This window comes from Poromitra crassiceps (genome assembly GCF_964638095.1).
Source record: "Poromitra crassiceps genome assembly, chromosome: 28".
Classification (NCBI taxonomy): domain Eukaryota; kingdom Metazoa; phylum Chordata; class Actinopteri; order Beryciformes; family Melamphaidae; genus Poromitra; species Poromitra crassiceps.
Genome location: NC_139651.1, coordinates 9,764,723 through 9,784,664, shown reverse-complemented (window position 1 = coordinate 9,784,664; position 19,942 = coordinate 9,764,723). Strand labels below are relative to the sequence as shown.

The 19,942-nt window shown below is 45.7% G+C and overlaps 1 protein-coding gene across 3 annotated transcripts in view; it reads left to right on the top strand.

Annotated features, from left to right (window-relative positions):
- The window catches only part of kctd15b (potassium channel tetramerization domain containing 15b), a gene marked incomplete at its 5' end in the record, with an annotated part of 43,799 nt that extends 25,356 nt beyond the window's left edge, over positions 1-18,443 (top strand). For all 3 annotated transcript variants that reach the window (XM_083662060.1, XM_083662059.1, XM_083662058.1), the window contains one exon: positions 15,422-18,443. In XM_083662060.1, coding sequence (XP_083518186.1) covers positions 15,422-15,580 — 159 coding nt within the window. In that variant the 3' untranslated portion in view covers positions 15,581-18,443. The remainder of the gene's footprint in view (positions 1-15,421) is intronic.
- Positions 18,444-19,942: the final 1,499 nt, after the last annotated feature.

The window sequence follows — 19,942 nt, the reverse complement described above, 5'->3', positions numbered from 1 at the left end:
TACATATAGGCTAGCACTGCATTTGCTACCAGCTAATCCCGCTGAGATATATATGTATATGTCTACAGTATATATTTATATTTATATATATATATATATATACATGTATATAATATATATATATATATATATATATATATATATATAGAGAGAGAGAGAGAGAGAGAGAGAGAGAGAGAGAGAGAGAGAGAGTTGAGTTTTAACATGCCTTTACAGTAATGAAACCTCAACCTACGACATGTACATCATGGCAGAGGACAATTTTCACAAAACACGAAATCAGACCCAATGCATATATATATATGTATTATATACATATATATATATATATATATGTAGAGAGAGAGAGAGAGAGCTAACCAAACTGTCTAGCAAAGCAGAAGTGCCTTAAATAGATAGCTTAACAAAATAAAATGAAAAGTAGTCTTTGCCGTTGTTTTACCCAGAGAGGTCCATATGAAAGGGAGGATGGGGGAAACATAACGTCCTCACTCCACAGACTCGGGGTCCCACACCTCAGTGCCCACCACAGCCAATGTGCAGGTCAATACGCCCCCCCTCCCCTCCAACACCCAGAGTGCGGCTCTCCCAGGCAGGCTAGCTTGCTCCGACACCTCCACCTCCCTCCCGCCGGCCATGTGAGAGACCACCTCCAGGGAGGAGAGAGCCGAGCGCCTGGGACGAGGCACGTGTGGACTGCGGCCATGTTGTCTTGCGGAAAAAAAACGAATAAGAGGAATTTGAAAAGGGGAGGGATGATATGCATAATTTACTCTTTACTCCTTTTTAAGACACAGCTCCTTTAAAAAAAAAAAAAACGACTCCAATATAACAGCGCTCAAGGCGATTGAAATACACGTATTGCATTTTTTAATACCATACTTACAATTTCTCAAACAGCCTAAACCGGTTTATACTTCTTTTATAGATTTTTAAATGACTTGCGATATAATTAATTGGCCGCATCAACTAACACAACAGTTTCGCACTCTGTTTACCAGCCAGACTGGTTATGGGTTGTGAGCGCATCAGACTTACCACGGTCTGGGAGGACTTCTTTTTTTCTCTTTTCTCTTTTTTGTGTGTGCTGCTGGTGCTTATTAAGACTTGTTCTTCTGAAGGCAAGGTGAACTGAAGTCCTCTATTCAGCGCGTGAAGGATCCGGTGCCTAGAGAAAGGGGAGTAGTCGGCTCTTCGGGGCTTCCTGTTAGCGATGCCCCATTCATGAAAGGAGGACGCAGTAGGGCAGTATTAAGGCCTTTTGTCTGACAATATGGCACTCCTGTGTTTCTCTCAGGCTCAGGCCCCTTTAAGACACACACACATTCTGTTCAGATAGACAGCAAATGCTTAAACATGCAATTCTATATACACACACACACACGCACATTTCACAGGCAGTGCAGGGCCCGGCTCATTGGGTCGATGTAGATGAGGACATAGGGACCAGATGGAGGTGTTCTCTGGTGTAAGTGGAGATTTTTCTAAACAACTTACTCATCCTGTCCTCTCTCATTGTTGCGTGAAGGTATGAGAAGGTTAGGAAAATAATCCTCGTCTTACCCGCCAGACAATGAGCCCTGTGATCTGATTTCAGTCCTGGACCCCACCAACCCAGGGGAAACGCACAACACAGCCACACCCTGCCCCGCAGAGGAGGGGCGAGGAGAGGAGGAATGAGAGAGAGAGAGGGAGGGAGGGAGGGAGAGAGATGGAGAGAGGGATGAGGAGAGAAGGAATGAGAGAGAGAGAGAGGGAACGGGACAGATGGTAGAGAGATGCAGTGCTGTCTGGGTGCTTTTGTTTAGAATTTTTGTCCGATGGGGTCTCAACAAGAACGCAGAACATTATGAGGCAACCTTTAAATGCAGGCTATTTTCAATAGATCCCTTTAGGCACGTCGCTAGAGCAGAGACAGCCATCTTGTTTCTGTCAGGGCTAAGCTAGCCGTCTTGCTTCTGTCAGGGCTAAGTTAGCCATCTTGTTTCTGTCAGGGCTAAGCTAGCCATCTTGTTTCTGTCAGGGCTAAGCTAGCCGTCTTGTTTCTGTCAGGGCTAAGCTAGCCATCTTGTTTCTGTCAGGGCTAAGGTAGCCATCTTGTTTCTGTCAGGGCTAAGCTAGCCATCTTGTTTCTGTCAGGGCTAAGCTAGCCATCTTGCTTCTGTCAGGGCTAAGCTAGCCGTCTTGTTTCTGTCAGGGCTGTTAGCCATCTTGCTTCTGTCAGGGCTAAGCTAGCCGTCTTGCTTCTGTCAGGGCTAAGCTAGCCGTCTTGTTTCTGTCAGGGCTAAGGTAGCCATCTTGTTTCTGTCAGGGCTAAGGTAGCCATCTTGTTTCTGTCAGGGCTAAGTTAGCCGTCTTGTTTCTGTCAGGGCTAAGGTAGCCATCTTGTTTCTGTCAGGGCTAAGGTAGCCATCTTGTTTCTGTCAGGGCTAAGGTAGCCATCTTGCTTCTGTCAGGGCTAAGGTAGCCGTCTTGTTTCTGTCAGGGCTAAGGTAGCCGTCTTGTTTCTGTCAGGGCTAAGCTAGCCATCTTGTTTCTGTCAGGGCTAAGCTAGCCATCTTGTTTCTGTCAGGGCTAAGCTAGCCATCTTGCTTCTGTCAGGGCTAAGGTAGCCATCTTGTTTCTGTCAGGGCTAAGGTAGCCGTCTTGTTTCTGTCAGGGCTAAGGTAGCCATCTTGTTTCTGTCAGGGCTAAGCTAGCCATCTTGTTTCTGTCAGGGCTAAGGTAGCCATCTTGTTTCTGTCAGGGCTAAGGTAGCCGTCTTGTTTCTGTCAGGGCTAAGCTAGCCGTCTTGTTTCTGTCAGGGCTAAGCTAGCCATCTTGCTTCTGTCAGGGCTAAGCTAGCCATCTTGTTTCTGTCAGGGCTAAGGTAGCCATCTTGTTTCTGTCAGGGCTAAGCTAGCCATCTTGTTTCTGTCAGGGCTAAGGTAGCCATCTTGTTTCTGTCAGGGCTAAGCTAGCCGTCTTGTTTCTGTCAGGGCTAAGGTAGCCATCTTGTTTCTGTCAGGGCTAAGTTAGCCATCTTGTTTCTGTCAGGGCTAAGGTAGGTATCTTGTTTCTGTCAGGGCTAAGCTAGCCATCTTGTTTCTGTCAGGGCTAAGGTAGCCATCTTGTTTCTGTCAGGGCTAAGTTAGCCATCTTGTTTCTGTCAGGGCTAAGGTAGCCATCTTGTTTCTGTCAGGGCTAAGCTAGCCATCTTGTTTCTGTCAGGGCTAAGGTAGCCATCTTGTTTCTGTCAGGGCTAAGCTAGCCGTCTTGTTTCTGTCAGGGCTAAGGTAGCCATCTTGTTTCTGTCAGGGCTAAGTTAGCCATCTTGTTTCTGTCAGGGCTAAGGTAGGTATCTTGTTTCTGTCAGGGCTAAGGTAGCCATCTTGTTTCTGTCAGGGCTAAGGTAGCCATCTTGTTTCTGTCAGGGCTAAGGTAGGTATCTTGTTTCTGTCAGGGCTAAGCTAGCTGTCTTGTTTCTGTCAGGGCTAAGGTAGCCATCTTGTTTCTGTCAGGGCTAAGCTAGCCATCTTGTTTCTGTCAGGGCTAAGCTAGCCATCTTGTTTCTGTCAGGGCTAAGGTAGCCATCTTGTTTCTGTCAGGGCTAAGCTAGCCGTCTTGTTTCTGTCAGGGCTAAGGTAGCCATCTTGTTTCTGTCAAGGCTAAGCTAGCCATCTTGTTTTGTGTCAGGGCTAAGCTAGCCGTCTTGTTTCTGTCAGGGCTAAGGTAGCCGTCTTGTTTCTGTCAAGGCTAAGGTAGCCATCTTGTTTCTGTCAAGGCTAAGCTAGCCATCTTGTTTCTGTCAGGGCTAAGGTAGCCATCTTGTTTCTGTCAAGGCTAAGCTAGCCATCTTGTTTCTGTCAGGGCTAAGGTAGCCATCTTGTTTCTGTCAAGGCTAAGCTAGCCATCTTGTTTCTGTCAGGGCTAAGCTAGCCATCTTGTTTCTGTCAGGGCTAAGCTAGCCATCTTGTTTCTGTCAGGGCTAAGCTAGCCATCTTGTTTCTGTCAGGGCTAAGGTAGCCATCTTGTTTCTGTCAGGGCTAAGGTAGCCATCTTGTTTCTGTCAGGGCTAAGGTAGCCATCTTGTTTCTGTCAGGGCTAAGCTAGCCATCTTGTTTCTGTCAGGGCTAAGCTAGCCATCTTGTTTCTGTCAGGGCTAAGCTAGCCATCTTGTTTCTGTCAGGGCTAAGGTAGCCATCTTGTTTCTGTCAGGGCTAAGCTAGCCGTCTTGTTTCTGTCAGGGCTAAGGTAGCCATCTTGTTTCTGTCAAGGCTAAGCTAGCCATCTTGTTTTGTGTCAGGGCTAAGCTAGCCGTCTTGTTTCTGTCAGGGCTAAGGTAGCCGTCTTGTTTCTGTCAAGGCTAAGGTAGCCATCTTGTTTCTGTCAAGGCTAAGCTAGCCATCTTGTTTCTGTCAGGGCTAAGGTAGCCATCTTGTTTCTGTCAAGGCTAAGCTAGCCATCTTGTTTCTGTCAGGGCTAAGGTAGCCATCTTGTTTCTGTCAAGGCTAAGCTAGCCATCTTGTTTCTGTCAGGGCTAAGCTAGCCATCTTGTTTCTGTCAGGGCTAAGCTAGCCATCTTGTTTCTGTCAGGGCTAAGCTAGCCATCTTGTTTCTGTCAGGGCTAAGGTAGCCATCTTGTTTCTGTCAGGGCTAAGGTAGCCATCTTGTTTCTGTCAGGGCTAAGGTAGCCATCTTGTTTCTGTCAGGGCTAAGCTAGCCATCTTGTTTCTGTCAGGGCTAAGCTAGCCATCTTGTTTCTGTCAGGGCTAAGCTAGCCATCTTGTTTCTGTCAGGGCTAAGCTAGCCATCTTGTTTCTGTCAGGGCTAAGGTAGCCATCTTGTTTCTGTCAGGGCTAAGGTAGCCATCTTGTTTCTCTCAGGGCTAAGGTAGCCATCTTGTTTCTCTCAGGGCTAAGCTAGCCATCTTGCTTCTCTCAGGGCTAAGCTAGCCGCGATACTTAGGCCACAATGAGATAACATGACATTTCTTGAAGCCTTACTGTACACTAAAGCATAGCGATTTGAGACTGCAATGTTTTGCAATTTATTATTTAGTTTTTCATTACTTGAGTGCTATTAAAGGCTAACATAAGGGTCCTAAGGACTAAGGGTAGCAAAATGTTATGATCTCTGAAACATCTGACTTAATGGATGCATGGATTACATTTCTAGGCTCTTTGTTTTCATTTTGTTTAAAAAAAACATCCATTACAGTACGTCATTATGCTATCTTCTATTAGGTTGAAGTGTTAACAACAATGGGCGTATTGATATTGATATCATCAGTGTATGGATAGAATATCATAAGAGGAAATGATCACAGTATGATATTAATTTGGCCCCTTCTACAGTCGTCCCTACGTCTGCCCGGAGTATTCAAATGTCAGACAGTGAGAATAAACAAACCCCACATGGGCCAAGGCAAAAATCGGTACCACCTGAGGTGACCGCACGATTTTGTTATTTTTGTCTTCCTACATGTCTCTAGTTTATATTTTGGTATGATAACCCTGCCGATTTGGTAGCTTAAGGATAGTTATCACTCTGTAAACAAACATACCCCCATATAAATGACAAAACCCTGATTTCTGTGTATTAGTCCAGATGATATGTGAAAATGATGTTCCCTTTTTCGTAAAAGCATGAAACTTGGTACGCTTATAGTTTGGGGCCCTGTACAGTTTCAGAAATTGAGCCATCGCAAAAATGCCTTGTGGCGGCCATTTTAATTCTGCCATAAGCAAATTATGTAGTTTGCATCATATCTCCTGAACCACACATGCTAACACTGGAAAGGAGATGTCCATCCCAATGTTTTCATGGTCAAGGATTACAATGATACCATATAGAACATCATAAACTGTTAAAGTGACTAATCAATGGTGAATTTGATGACGTTGTGAGAAGGAAATGACAGTATCTGATAACCGATGCTATAACTTCAAAGCCATGACCATTCTCTGGCTAAGATGTTTTGATGAGTGATTTGACTTATATAGACCTTTTGTTAAAATAGCGCCCAGGTCCCTCCTAAAGATCCTGGGATGTTCCTTGCCAGATGGCCAAATCCAAGATGGCCACTGGCGCCATGTTAAAAAATTGACTTTTGACACAGAGCACATAGAATAATGTATGAAGACACTTTTCGGTGTAAGTCAACCACGAGGAATCCGATTCTGACATCAGTTTGACATTATGGCATAGTTTTGACCCAGAATTCCAAGATGGCTGCCATCCAGTATTGTGGAAATGTAACTTTTGAATGGAAAGGTATACTGTGCGTTTGGGGTTTACCACAAGGAAGGAGATTAACAATGGTGGATGTTTTGGGAATCATTTCAGAATTATGTTCACTGAAAAGATGTTAATGTCAACACCCATTTTACCTTGGTACTGCTGTACCAACTACCCCCAGGATTTCTTGCATTAAAATATTTAATGAATGTATGACAAGATAACTAAAATAAGCTCTTTTTATTAGCTGTAGCTATAGATTCTGAATCATCAGATTCCGCTCATAATTTTTAGCCACGTATGCTGTGTCATACCGGTCAATCACACAGATGATATGTCAACATCACCATGGCGGGCAAGGATGATGGATGACACCTTGTGGACATAGTCCGACCACTTGTATGGGGTGCCATCTTGTGTCTGCCGATCTCTTGCTGATGGAGTTGCCATCCTCTAGATCATGCCCATGTCAACGAGAGTGATGTAGGGTTCTTGCAGCCCTACAGATTGGAGATAGAGCTCCTAGATGCGCTTGCTCTTCTGCGTCTTCCTGTATGTGATGTTGGAGTTGAATAAGGCCACACATTCATCAAAAACACAATGTTCCAGCAACTCGTGGAGGTTTACAAGTTGACCACAACCAGGTCAATCACTGCCTTGGAGTGCTCCACTCCATCTCAGCAGCTCCTACCTTGAGTTCCTCCCCGGGTAGTCTCGCTTGCCAGACACCCTCCCTACAATGGCAGAGTCTGGCTGCTAATACCTCCACCCTGGTATAGTTGAAAAAGGCTCTGTTCACCTTTACAACTATCCACCAAAAGTATCAAGCAGGCCTGCTTTATTGCACAATCCAGATCCAACCGTTTTCAGCATGTAGCAATGAGCTAGCATTGTTGATGTTGTTGTTTCACAGTGGCACAGGCATTTGAGATAGACAGATTCGACACGGAGGGAGTGGAAACGAAATCCATAAATGGTCGCCACCAGTCAGTCAGAGTGGGTTGGAGCATGCATGCAGGGAGGAGGGTGGAAGATGATTGTGATGCTGACGCAAAGTGCCGCTGTGTGTAAATTCAGCTCGAGCAGGACCCTGGCCCTTCACACCAGACGCATTGCTTTGCTCCGCGCCGGTGACAACTTGTACTGACTTCCTATCTGGCTTCACACAATCACTCGCGGGTCTCACACAAAAATAGATCAGACGCCGAAACAATCTCTGCATGGGGCGAGCCGGCCGCATCACGGCTGGTCTGACTGAACGGTCTAATGTGCTAACAAGTGCGCCAAAATGAAACTGGCTGCGCTTCCAGATGCTTCGTCACTTCAGCATCTGGTGTGTTTGCACCTTTTCGCATCCATTTTGAGCCATGCCTGCATGCATGAGTTCAACTCCTTCCCGTTTGACCTGGCCTCCCCAACCCTCCGCACCTTACAGTCTGCCTGCCTCTCTGATGAACTCATTGCAGACTTAAAATCAGCCCATGCTGCAGGAGAGGAGAAGTTGACCAGATTCTTGCAAGTCCCGGGGGCCCTATCTTCGCAAAAGCGGTACGCCGCGCGCAATGCAAATTGGGGGCGTGCACAAGCGCATGCCTGTTATAATTTTTACTGGACATAGGCGTGCCACAATCAGGCGTTTCTGCGCAGAATACGGGGCAGCACCTCTTACGCGCCAAAAAAAAAAGCACCTCTTACGCGCTAAATACCCCGCTGCGCTTGAGCGCACCATAATCTCTATGCTGTGCAGCACAGCGCAGAGTAAAATTCCTTTTGGATATGTCATTACACAGGGACGTGCCACGCCAGGACATCAAATTCTGTTGCTAAAATTGGATATTAGCAGATAATTCAGTGAGGCAATCAACTATAACTCACTGAGAAACTTTTATCACATCGCAAAGAGGGAAATTAATTTAGAAAACTTGTTGGACAATGGACATAGGCTATTCACCTTCACCTATCCCATAGTCTCGCTGGCCTGCCTCCCCTCCCACGCAGGTCTCCATAGTGGGATTGAGATGGGCGGCGCTTAGCGGCAGTGCCCTTGGAAAATAGTTTCCAACAATCCAACTTGCCCTTTTCAGCATGTAGCAACGAGCTAGCGTGTCGGTTTCTGCCGTTAGCTTGCTAGCTAGTTAGCATTGTTGTTTTCACTGAGGCAGCAGGGCACTATTTACAGCGACACACAGGGAGGAGGGAGCAGAAGCTGCCCTGATTGACGTGGTCGGAGCCAATGACAGAGTTTGTAATAAGCCGGGAGCAGACATCCAGCAGCCACTGAAACAGTCGCTCCAATGGGAGAGCAGCTGTAGAGCAGGGGAGGGCTTATCCCAGTTGCCTGTTTCCGTGGCGCCAGACTCCTCTCCCGGTAGGGAGGGGAGGCTGGCCAGCGAGACTAACATAATTATGAAATTACCCTCAAAACACAATAATTGTCATTACTAAACCATGTTTGGTAGGCATGGATTTGCAATTAAAATAGCTATAATTCACCATTGTTAATCTCCGTCCTTACTCTAAAAATGGTAAACCCCAAACACCACATACGTATATACAAGATAAAAAAGAGGTAGCTATCCAGTGTGGTTGCAGGACGTTCCCCAGGTGTTGAAAGCAGCAGAGGAAGACATCCGAGGCACTCTGAATTATATTAAAAATCCTTTATTCTGAGTGCCTCGGATGTCTTCCTCTGCTGCTTTCAACACCTGGGGAACTTCCTGCAACCACACTGGACAGCTACCTCTTTTTTATCTTCTATCTATATATGCCCCATCCTGGAAGAGCACCTGATTTTTACTCTGCTAACCTATATTGATGTCTTCTTGACCCAATGCAGCACTCCCAATTGTATCTTTACCACATACGTATATGTTGCCATTCAAAAGTTAAGTTTTCACGCTACTGGATGGCAGCCATCTTGGAATTCTGGGTCAAAATTATGTCAGAATGTAAAACTGATGTCAGAATCAGATTCTTTGTGGTTGACTTACACCGAAAAGTGTCTTCATACATTATTCTAGGTGCTCTGGTTCAAAAGTAAATTTTTCAAGATTGTACCAGTGGCCATCTTGGATTTGGCCGTCTGGCAGAAAGTCGCAGGATGTTTGGGAGGGGCCTGGGGGCTATTTTAACAAAAGGCCCATAGAAGTAAAATTACTCATCAAAAAATGTTAGCAAGAGAGTGGTCATGGAATTGAGGTTATAGCATCAGTTATCAGAAACTGTGATTAACTTCTCACGTCATTAAATTTACCATTGATTAGTTACTTTAACAGTTTATGATGTTCTATATGGTATCATTGTAATCCTATACCATGAAAACATTGGGATAGACATCACCTTTTCTGTCTTATCATGTGTGGTTCAGGAGATATGATGCAAACTACATAATTCACTTATGGCAGAATCAAAATGGCCACCACGAGGCATTTTTGTGATGGCTTAATTTCAGAAGATTTACGGGGCCCCAAACTATATGCATACCAAGTTTCATGCATTTATGAAAAAGTGAACATGATTTTCACATATCATCTGGACTAATACACAGAAATCAGGGTTTTGTCATTTATATGGAAGAAGGTTTTTTACAGAGTGATAACTATCAATAAGCTACCAGATTGGCAGGGTTATCATACCAAAACATAAACTAGAGACATATAGGAAGACAAAAATAAAAAAAATTGCGCGGTCCCCTTAGGTGGTACCGATTTCACCATTGGCCCATGGACTAATTGCATTGTATCCTTCTCAAAACACCACTGAATTCACCAAAACACCACTGAATTCACCATTAACTATTCATGTGAACAGTTTATGATGTTGTCTAGGGTGTCATTGTAATCCCTGACCATGAAAACATAGGGGTAGACATCACATTTTTTGCGTTATCATGTGTGGTTCAGGAGATATGATGAAATCAGGGTTTTGTCATTTTTTGGGGGTAGGTTTGTTTACAGAGTGATAACTATCCTTAAGCTACCAAATCGGAAGGGTTATCATACCAAAATATAAACTAGAGACATGTAGGAAGACAAAAATAACAAAATCGTGCGGTCACCTCAGGTGGTACCGATATGTCAAAATTTCAGCCTTGGCCCATGGACTACTTGGCGAGTGATTCCTCCGTGATCGTCATGAAAGGAATTCAGGGACTAATGCAAAGCAGCTGTGCTGTGATGTGGAGCCAGTGGAGACCGAAGAACTCGTGAGCAGCAGCGTAAAGGCACTTAGCGCGCGGGGGAAAAAACATTTAGCCAAACAGCCACAGAGGTGTACACAGGGCCCGCCGCTCGCTCCATACATCAGCGTGATGGACGACTCGGATCGAGCCGGCGCCGATCCGTCCTTCATCACTGTGACAAGCGGAGAACAGGCCCGCTGTCCCCCCACCGCCACCGCCACCACCGCTGCTGCCCGGGCAGCGAACGCAACACGGCTCTCTTACACGTCAACGTCGCCACTCCATCAATCGTGGAGCGGGTGGCACAGAGTAGACCACACACACAAACACAAACTCCTCAACTCGTGCTGCTCTGTCGCTCGATGAGTAGAGCGAGGCGTTGAAACACTGCCAGGGTCGAGGGTAGGTCGCGCTAGACTAGATGATCGTTGCACCGATTCTTGGCGACTGTCGGGGGTGACAGGTCTGGGAGTGGGTGGGGGGGCCACGATGATCGTGTAGGTCAGGGATACTCAACTTGCTCTGCCCGGGGGGCCACTTTCGCGAAATGATAGAAGGCCAGGGGCCAGCTAATAAACAAACAATATACATTTTTCTGTAGCGGATTGTAGGTTTTTGGGGTGTCAGCCGGAGTTTAGTCTGACAATGTTGTGCACACCGGATAGTTAGTTATGTTAAGTACATAAGTGCCTGGGTAGCGAGCAGATGGCGGTATTTGACAATTTAGCCGCTAACTCATAGATTATTGAAAGATATTCCATATTCCAGACTGAAATGCTATAACAGAAGTGGAGTATTGGCCAGAATGACATGAACATTTGGACACTTATTCAGCGGGTATCTTGCATGTTGCGTTCAGGTGCACTGTAAAAAAAAAAAAAAAAAAAGTGCAATTCCATCGCGGGTCACACAGGGGGCGCCCCGCGGGCCGCAAGTTAAGTATCACTGGTGTAGGTTATCCTCATCATGTAAACAGGCTAAAGACTGGAGGCTTTGGCTTCCTGATGACTGCAGACCAGTCGGAGCCTGACCAAACAAAAACATGGTTGATTTGTTTGGGCCGAGTCCGGTCGGTCTCCGGTAGCCATCCAAAACTCACCCAGAGTGCAAGCTGAGCCTGGCAACAGCCAATGGGAGTCTAGCTCAAGGCTAAACAGCCAATGGGAGTCTAGCTCAAGGCTAAACAGCCAATGGGAGTGTAGTTCAAGGGTAGGGAAGAGAAACAGAATGAGCAGAATGAGAAGTGGCTTTTAACAGCTTCTTACAACACTGTATTTGAAGGCAATGCATCTGGATCAATCAAGGTTATTCATCAATGTTATCCCGCTAATGCCACATCAAAATAGATTTGTAATACAGTAAATGTAACGGTAACACTTTACAATAAGGTACACAAATAATGTAGTAGTTACTAGTAAACTAATCATGAACTAATAGTTAGCCAATTACCATAATGAGCTAATTAATTTCCAAAACTGGAAATTAGCATGAATTATATAAATAGTGAAGCTGAAACCAGGAAATTGTTATACTGTGTATTGTTGCTTTTAATCAATTTAGAAAGGTGATCTATAGTCTAAATTGATGTTTGGAAGTCCAGTAATTAATCTGTCATAACAGTCTACTTAACTATTTCTAAATTGACTAAATGCTAAAATATAGCCTTTTCCCGATTTTGACCTATAGCCAGGCACTTCAAAAGTCATACACAGAGAAATACAGCATCAGTGGCAGTCCCTCGTGGTTCCCTGTCTATGTCAGCTACCTTCAGAGGGAGAGGTGGTGAGTTCCAACCTTGGATGTGCACAGACTGAACTTTCATTTGTGTATTTTGAGGCAGCAATGTTATTTATATTTGAATAAAAGTGGAAATAGGCATAACAATCTTCTTTTAGTTTTTATTACACTTCTACTTCTACTTTACTTGATTACTCCCTGGAGAAAGTAATTTGTTACACTACTCGTTACATTACTTTTGCGTTACTCCGTAACATCGCCTGAGATGCATTGTCACGTAATTTGCCAGTTAACAATACAACATTAAACCTTACATATATGCCCATATATTAGCACAAATCTCTATGGTAATAAGGTAGGTTGCAAAACCTTTCCTGTCTGATGGTGGCTGTCCCTTCCCTGCCATCTGTATTTTGCTCAATATGTTTCTGAAAAATGGCGATTTCATTCTACTGTTGAAACTGGCAACATTTCCTCTATCATGTAGGAGGAGGCAACAAGCCTGTCCATCTCTGATTTTGATGTTACCTGGTGAAAAGAAAGCTTTTGCTGCTTGCTTGGGGTCGAGGCAGGCGACTCAGCTTGGGTCTGCCACCAGCTTTGTGTTAGCATGTTTCCGTCCAGACAGGAGCAAGTGTCTCCCGGAGCCTCCGGAGAGGCCGTGCGAGTGGGTGTGCACGGCGCCGCCCGGTGGCTGGCCATCAATATGACACTGTGCTCCGGTTCAATGCCGATCAATGCACGTGTCATCACCTCCCCTGAAAAGTTGTCTTCAGAGACGTGTTCATACAGAAGACTCAACAGGAGGAAGTCGAGGAGGATTTGCTGCTAACCAGCTGTTAATTCTCTTAATTCCATTTCACAGAAAGTTTTATCAGCATGGTTATTACGAACACGACTTTAACCAATCAGATTGCTCGTCTGCGACCCGGCTGTGACCCACACTGCCTAATGGGTCTTGTTAGAGTTTCACTCGGGATGATGAATGAGCAGAGATAAGCCGGCGTGTTGAAACACCCGGGGTCACCAGCGGGAGGCAGCGTTACTTCCCGTCGTCAGCCGGGATTCATTTTAAGGACATCGTCCCGTGGACATTGAAAACTTTTGCTTGGATACATCTTAATTATTGTATTGTTTATGCCCCTCTAGCATCAATCCACTGTGTCAAACTGGATGTGATTTTATTTTATTTTTTTTTATTTTTTTCAACGGCTTCCTTCCAAGCGCTTATAGTCATTACGGTATCCTTGAATCAGTTACGACTATCTATAATAATATCCTTAAGTCTTTTGTGTTGTCGGGCACTAATGATAAAAGCAGACTATCTTTATTGATCGGGCGGTTTCTCCTCTGTGACCAAAATTTCAGCGCCGAACATGACAGAGTCCCACGTGCGTTATAAGATGATGGAGGGGGCGGGGGGGGGGGGGGGGCGGGGGGGGGGGGGGGGGGGGATGCAATGTGATGCAATGATCAAAGAGGGGAGTGTAATATCATTTCCATCATCGTTAGGCTTCTTCCATCGTCTGTCGTGGATTTGGGAGCGTTTGATGCTTCGGCAGGTCTCTTAATTAGCCATCCTCACCATCAGCTGTCTGCCGCCGCCCACCCCCTCTCTCTCTCTCTCTCTCTCTCTCTCTCTCTCTCTCACACACACACACACACACACACACACACACACACATTGCAGTTTGTTGTTGTCGTATGGCCAGAGGAAGGAAGGGGGAGGAGTAAAGTGATCCGAGTGGTCCTTCCTGGTTACAGAGTGCTGCTGCTGCCCCACATTTTTAGTTTAATCGGGAGGCGGGGGTGTCGCACTTTCAGGTCTGCTCAACCAGTTTGTGTGTGTGTGTTTATGTGTGTGTGTGTGTGTGTGTGTGTGTGTACGCACACGTCCGCCGAGCATGTGTGTGTGCTCGCGCGCGCGCGTGTGTGTGATTTATCTGCTCCTCCGTGGTATGCTAATCCCCCAGACAGGGGAGGTTGCAGCCCTCGACCTGGAGGCCTAAACGCCCCACTTTAGCCCCTCCAATGGGGCCCGCGCGCCTGTAATTAGACAGGTCACTCTCTACTGTAAGTGTGTGTGTGTGTCTGTGTGTGTGTGTGTGTGTGTCTGTGTGTGTCTGTCTGTGTGTGTGTGTGTGTGTGTGTGTGTGTGTCTGTGTGTGTCTGTGTGGGTTGTCTGATGAAACCGATCTCTTTTGCGTGAACTTCTCTCTGGCTCTGTTATCTGGCCCTTGGCGAGACCTTTCATTTCGACGCACACTTGCACACTCCATTAAGAGGACGGGGGAATAAGTCAACACGCGGCGCTGGGATTTAGCTGCACGCCCTCATCCCAAATAAACACCCCAGCAGGATGACGCCAGACGAGGAGGAGGGGTGAGCGAGCGAGCGCGTTGCCGGAGCGTGCGTGCGTCCGCGCGTGTGTTTGTGCGTTGGTCGGAGACCTGGCAGCGTGGCGTATCAATGCCCGGTGATTAAAGCTCTTCGCTGCGCCCCGTCTCTCCCCCCGCAGCTCCGTCTTCACGCCGATCCCCTCCCCGACTCTCTCTCTCTCTCTCTCTCCTCGTTCACCGCACGTTGTTCTCTCTCTCTCTCCTCATTCACCGCACGTTGTTCTCTCTCTCTCTCTCTCTCTCTCTCTCTCCTCCGCGCTCGCAAGACCTCACTTCTCACCCTTGCCTCATTACTCAAATGAGGAGCCCTGGTAATGGTCACCGTGCGTTAGCTCCACACTCGTCTCCTCTAACACACCTAACTGGCTCTCCACTCTCCTCCTCGTCCCTTTGAGCTCATGCCCTCAGATCAGCAGCGAGTGGGCGCCATGAATATTGCAGTGGTGGTGTGATGTCGGAGCGCCCTGCGGTCCGGCTCCCTCCTCACTAACGTGTGATTGGAGGGAGGTGATGGTGGATGGATGGATGGATGGATGGATCCGATCGTCATTAAAACGGGATAGGCAGGGCTCGGTATCGAAACGCGATACTTATCCATTATCTGAGAAATATATGTTTGAATCATCAAAATGCTGGATTCTGTAACAAAGTTTCCTATACTGTTGTTGTTGATGATGAAACAATTCTATTTGTGAAAGCAGAAAGATTTAATTTGTAAGCAGAAAATAACTAAATTGTGCTTGCATTTAAAAAAAAGAAAAGACATGTATCAGTGGAACCAGCATCTTCTATCGATAAAACCTCCCAGTTTACACCCGTTGTATAATAATACATTGTTAACCTCCTCTCTTGCCTCTCTCTCCCTCTCTCCTCGCTCTCCTCTCAGGTTCTGGAGCGTCTCTTCCAGAAGGGCTTCAGCGTGGCGGCGTCCTGCGGCGGCGGCGTGGACTCCTCCCAGTTCAGCGAGTACGTGCTGTGTCGCGAGGACCGGCGGAGTCTGTCCATCAACACGCCCATCAGGATAAAACAGGAGCCCCTGGACTAGAGACGCACTCTGGGAAGAGGGACTGTCCAATGAGAGCAGCTCATAACAACCCCCCCCTCCCCCCCCCATATCCCCCCTCCCACTATCCCCGAAAGACCCCCTGTCCCACCTCACCTCCCCCCCACAGGCCTCACTACAGAAAGGGGGGCGTCCCGCCGAACCAGCGTCGTTTGCCAAACTGATTGTTTATTTTTTTTCATCGTTGTTTCTAAAGTATGTTCTTACTTGTTCCTTTTTGCTGTTTTTATCACGACATGGTGTAAACAATTATTATTAATAGGATTATTTTCTATGTCTTTTTTCCTTTTTCTCCAATATGAAGGATGTATGAACGTTGTATTCGTTAGGCTTTGAGAGCTTTGGGAGCTGCTTCTTAGCTAGCAGAAACTCACACGTCTGCGGGCTATGTGGCTAAAAGCGATCAGGCCGGCAAAAGGCGTGCAGAGCCGGAAAGTCCCGCATTGTTCAAAACGGGAATGGAAGAGAACCCGGATGTTTTTCTGCATCGTTTAAAAGTCAAATGTGTAGCACACATAAAACGTGCTCTGGAATTTCCCATATTCGCTCCAACACATATCTCGGATCGGATTCACTCCCACAAGAGCACAACAGATATGTTTTCCCGTATAGCGGAAGTTTAAGAAAGTTCGTTCGTTTGAAATGAGAAAAAATCCGATTGAAATTGCATTAAGCTCTAAGTTGTATTGCAGTTTTGTTTGAACTCGAATGTTAATGAGTTGAGGACCAACATGGAAAAGCTGACGTTTACCAGTACATCTCAACGCTGAGTTGTACTCTAAATGCTTGATAACGTTTCTTTGCACTTAATACATTTTGGACAGAGCTGCCTGCCCTGTACCCACAAAACACCTGTTTGAACCCAGTGACCGCCCGGTGCCAAACCAAGCTGCTTTTCTGTTCATGTTTTAGGGGGTTCGGAGACATTTCACTCACAAAACGGCTCCCAAAATTGTCAAGGAAATAATAGGTGTTGTAGACGAGGTGCCTATTTCTGTTGATTGTACGACCATAAAGACGTCTCTTTTTACAGTTGTTAAGCGAAGCGGAGAAATTATACACTATTTTAGAAACAATCTTAATACTTTCAAAACATTATGAAGGGCGTCAGCATTAGTCGCTCTAGTCATCCCGTCTTGACTTGTTTTTCATTGAGAGAGAAGCTCAGTACCTTCGTTCGGACCGAGTTTGGGACCGAGAGAAACACGCAGAACGCAGACAGAACTGTAAAGGCAGAATTTAATCCATCTATTTTCAACGTTTCCGCATCAAAGACAGAAACAAGAAAGGCCAAGATCGTCCAGTACTTTATGTGTCACTTACAGAAGCTGTTTCTTCCATTCCAAAAAGACTGATTAAAAAAATAAGCCCGTTCTGATCTTTGTGGGGCGCTGGCAGTTTGTTTTTGCGCTAAGCTGTGGTTGTTTTTTTATTAACTCGCTCGAAAATATATTCATTAAAAAAATGGCCGCTAGTTCTTCTTCTGCGTTGCCCCAAGATCTCCCGCTGATTAAACACAAGGTCAAAGCGTGGGGGATAAAGACAAGCGGGGGGGGGGGGGGAGTGTAGCTCCTGGTCCAGTGGCTCACCACTGGAGGGGGGGGTCTCTCTCTCTCAATCAAGCCCCTCTTTGTTCTGACCTGCTCGTGGCCCGCGTCCTTTGCATCCCAGTGGCCTCAAAGGGAATGGTCAACCAGTCCTTTCATGTGCTGAGGGGACGTCGGGCTCTTCACAGCGCTCCATCGCCCCCCCCCCCCCCCCCACACACACACACACACAACACACACAGGCTCTTGGCTCAGCGGTGCCAGCAGAGACTGGGGGTTGTGCCCCCCGCTGCTGTGTCATCCCCGTGCCCCCCCCCCATGCTTCAGAGCGCCCCCCTGTCCCGATGACTCGCTGGGCCACGCCCACAGCCAGCCAAACAAACCCCCCCCCCCCCCCACACACACACACACACACACCTTGCCTCCCCCTCTCCATCCCCCAACACACACACACACACACACACACAGCCATGCCTATAGCCTCTGCTGCCGATCCCAAGGTAGTCAGTCAACCTTTGATGCGGTCGATACGAGGCGTGTTCACAGCTTTTCACTCATCTGGGTTAGTCGTTGATGAAAGTTAGTCCTTGATGAAAGGGGGAAAGGAAAGAGCGCATTATTATTTTGTCATTGCACACAGGCAGAGAGAGGTACTTTGAAATCATAACCGTTGGGTTTTTGCAACAGGTTCGTTCAAAGGGCCCGCGGGTTCACGAAGTTCAGTCGCAAAACACATAAATGCACCGTGGTGCACAACACTTCCAAAATTCGAGCGAGAGAAAGAACAAAACCAAAATGGGTTTTACGGTTAAGGTACGACTGTGTCCCTGCAGCAGCGGCGGCGATAAACAAAATAGGGGATGCCTCCGACAACCGAAGCCTCCTACAACTGAAGCGGCAAGTTAGCTTATGGTACTGTACAAACGCACACACAACTGGCCACTTCATAGACACGCTCGCGCGCACACACACACCCGGTCAGTGTTGGGCCAGGTAACATGGCAGCACTGGTGGCCCAAACCACCTGTGAGGCGGGTCAGTTGTACAGTTGTATATTGAATGATCAGGACTGGGTTTGACAGAACCCGTGTGTTATTAAGGGACCTCTTAGTCCGCTTCACGAAAAGGATTCCAAACATTGTGTACATACGGATTAAAAAACATTTCAAATGGGTATACTAAGGTGCAAATGTATATTATTTAAAGTGTTTAAAACAATTAGACTGTGGTATTAAAGGGCATGTGTTCATTTACAGTGTCTCCATTTGATTTTTCTTGCATATTTGCGATAATAAAAGGATGTACTGTATATCCGCTGTATGCCTCGTTACTCTCATGTTGTCGTTTGCATTCGTTCTGGAAAGCAGGGAAAGAGTTGAAGCTGTTAAAAAAAAACGTATTTTCAGTATTTTTACCAGTCGTAGAAAATCATTCTATTCATAGCATTCCGATGATGTCACAAGCCTTTTTCCTACCAATATGGCGCTACAATAGTCTAGTGTCTCTTGATTGTAATCACCTGTTAATTGATCACAATCACCTGTTGTTTTCCTACCAAAATGGCCGTGTGGTGATGTAACAGAATACTATCAATAGGAACACAGAGATCTTGTCAATGAAACTGGCTTTGACTCTTGCTCTCCTTACTATTGCCGGTACCATTGGTGATCTTGGATATTATGCTTATTCTATTATTGCACACCATGCAAGTCAGTGTCCGCTAAATGAAATGAAAAATGAACATGACATGAAAAATGTAAGTGTAAAAATATGTTATTATTATTCAGTCAGAGGTCCTTACCGGAACTCTCCCTGTGAGTGAGTGAAACCTGTTACATCTTGCCAGCATACCCAAGCAGCACATCTGGGCTGCTTCCCTATTCAGTCTAGCAGGGAGGAAGGTCGTCTCCAGGGCTGAATCCAGATCAGATCAGGCTCCAGAGGGAGCGAGGAATAGGCAGAGATCATGAAAAAAACCCAATATGCTCCCAAACCCCAATATTTTGCACCGAGTTAAATGGTTTGGTCTTTTCAAAAACGCTGCTGCTTAATTAGCAGCGGAATCCTAAGGGGCCTTTTCATAGTTGAGCAGCGGTGCTTAGCTCAGTTTGTACTTAGCATGTGCAATGCTAGAAAATGGAAATCAGGGGCAGCCTTCATTAAGAGTTGATTTTTGTAGAACTGTCTTTACTAAAACAGAACTGTTGATTTTTCTGTGCAAGTGTGAAGAATGAGCAGAGAAAAATCCTATTGCTTAGTTATCCTGATTTAAAAATAGTAATTTTACAGTAACGATTACACAATGGTTTTTATACCTGCTAATACTCAGAAACATAACGTGTCCTATAGTACCTTTGTTGTTATGTAAATTACATTCAACAAATACATACGTCAGTTTAATGTGCATGCTGTTGGACTTAGAAGAAATGAGTATGATGAGGTCAATGTCTGCTGAGTTTAGTAAACAGCTTATTTATTCCTTTACAAAATAGGTACAAATACAGAAGTATCGTTTTTTTTCTCACACAAACAGGAAACTTTTCAAGATATGTACAAGAGTTTACCAAAAATAACGTAGTTCTAATAAACACATGGTTTTGTAAACAATATTTACAAATCATCCTTACATTGAAATGTTAAATTCTCCCACCTGTTTATCAGCAATATTGTCCTAATATTTTGCCTAAAAAGCTGTAGTAGTAGAAATGTCTTCCTGTGAAACCGCCAGAAACCATACAAATCATTATTAAACCCATTTTTAAATCACCACAATAAATATTGTTGTGCTTTTATTTTA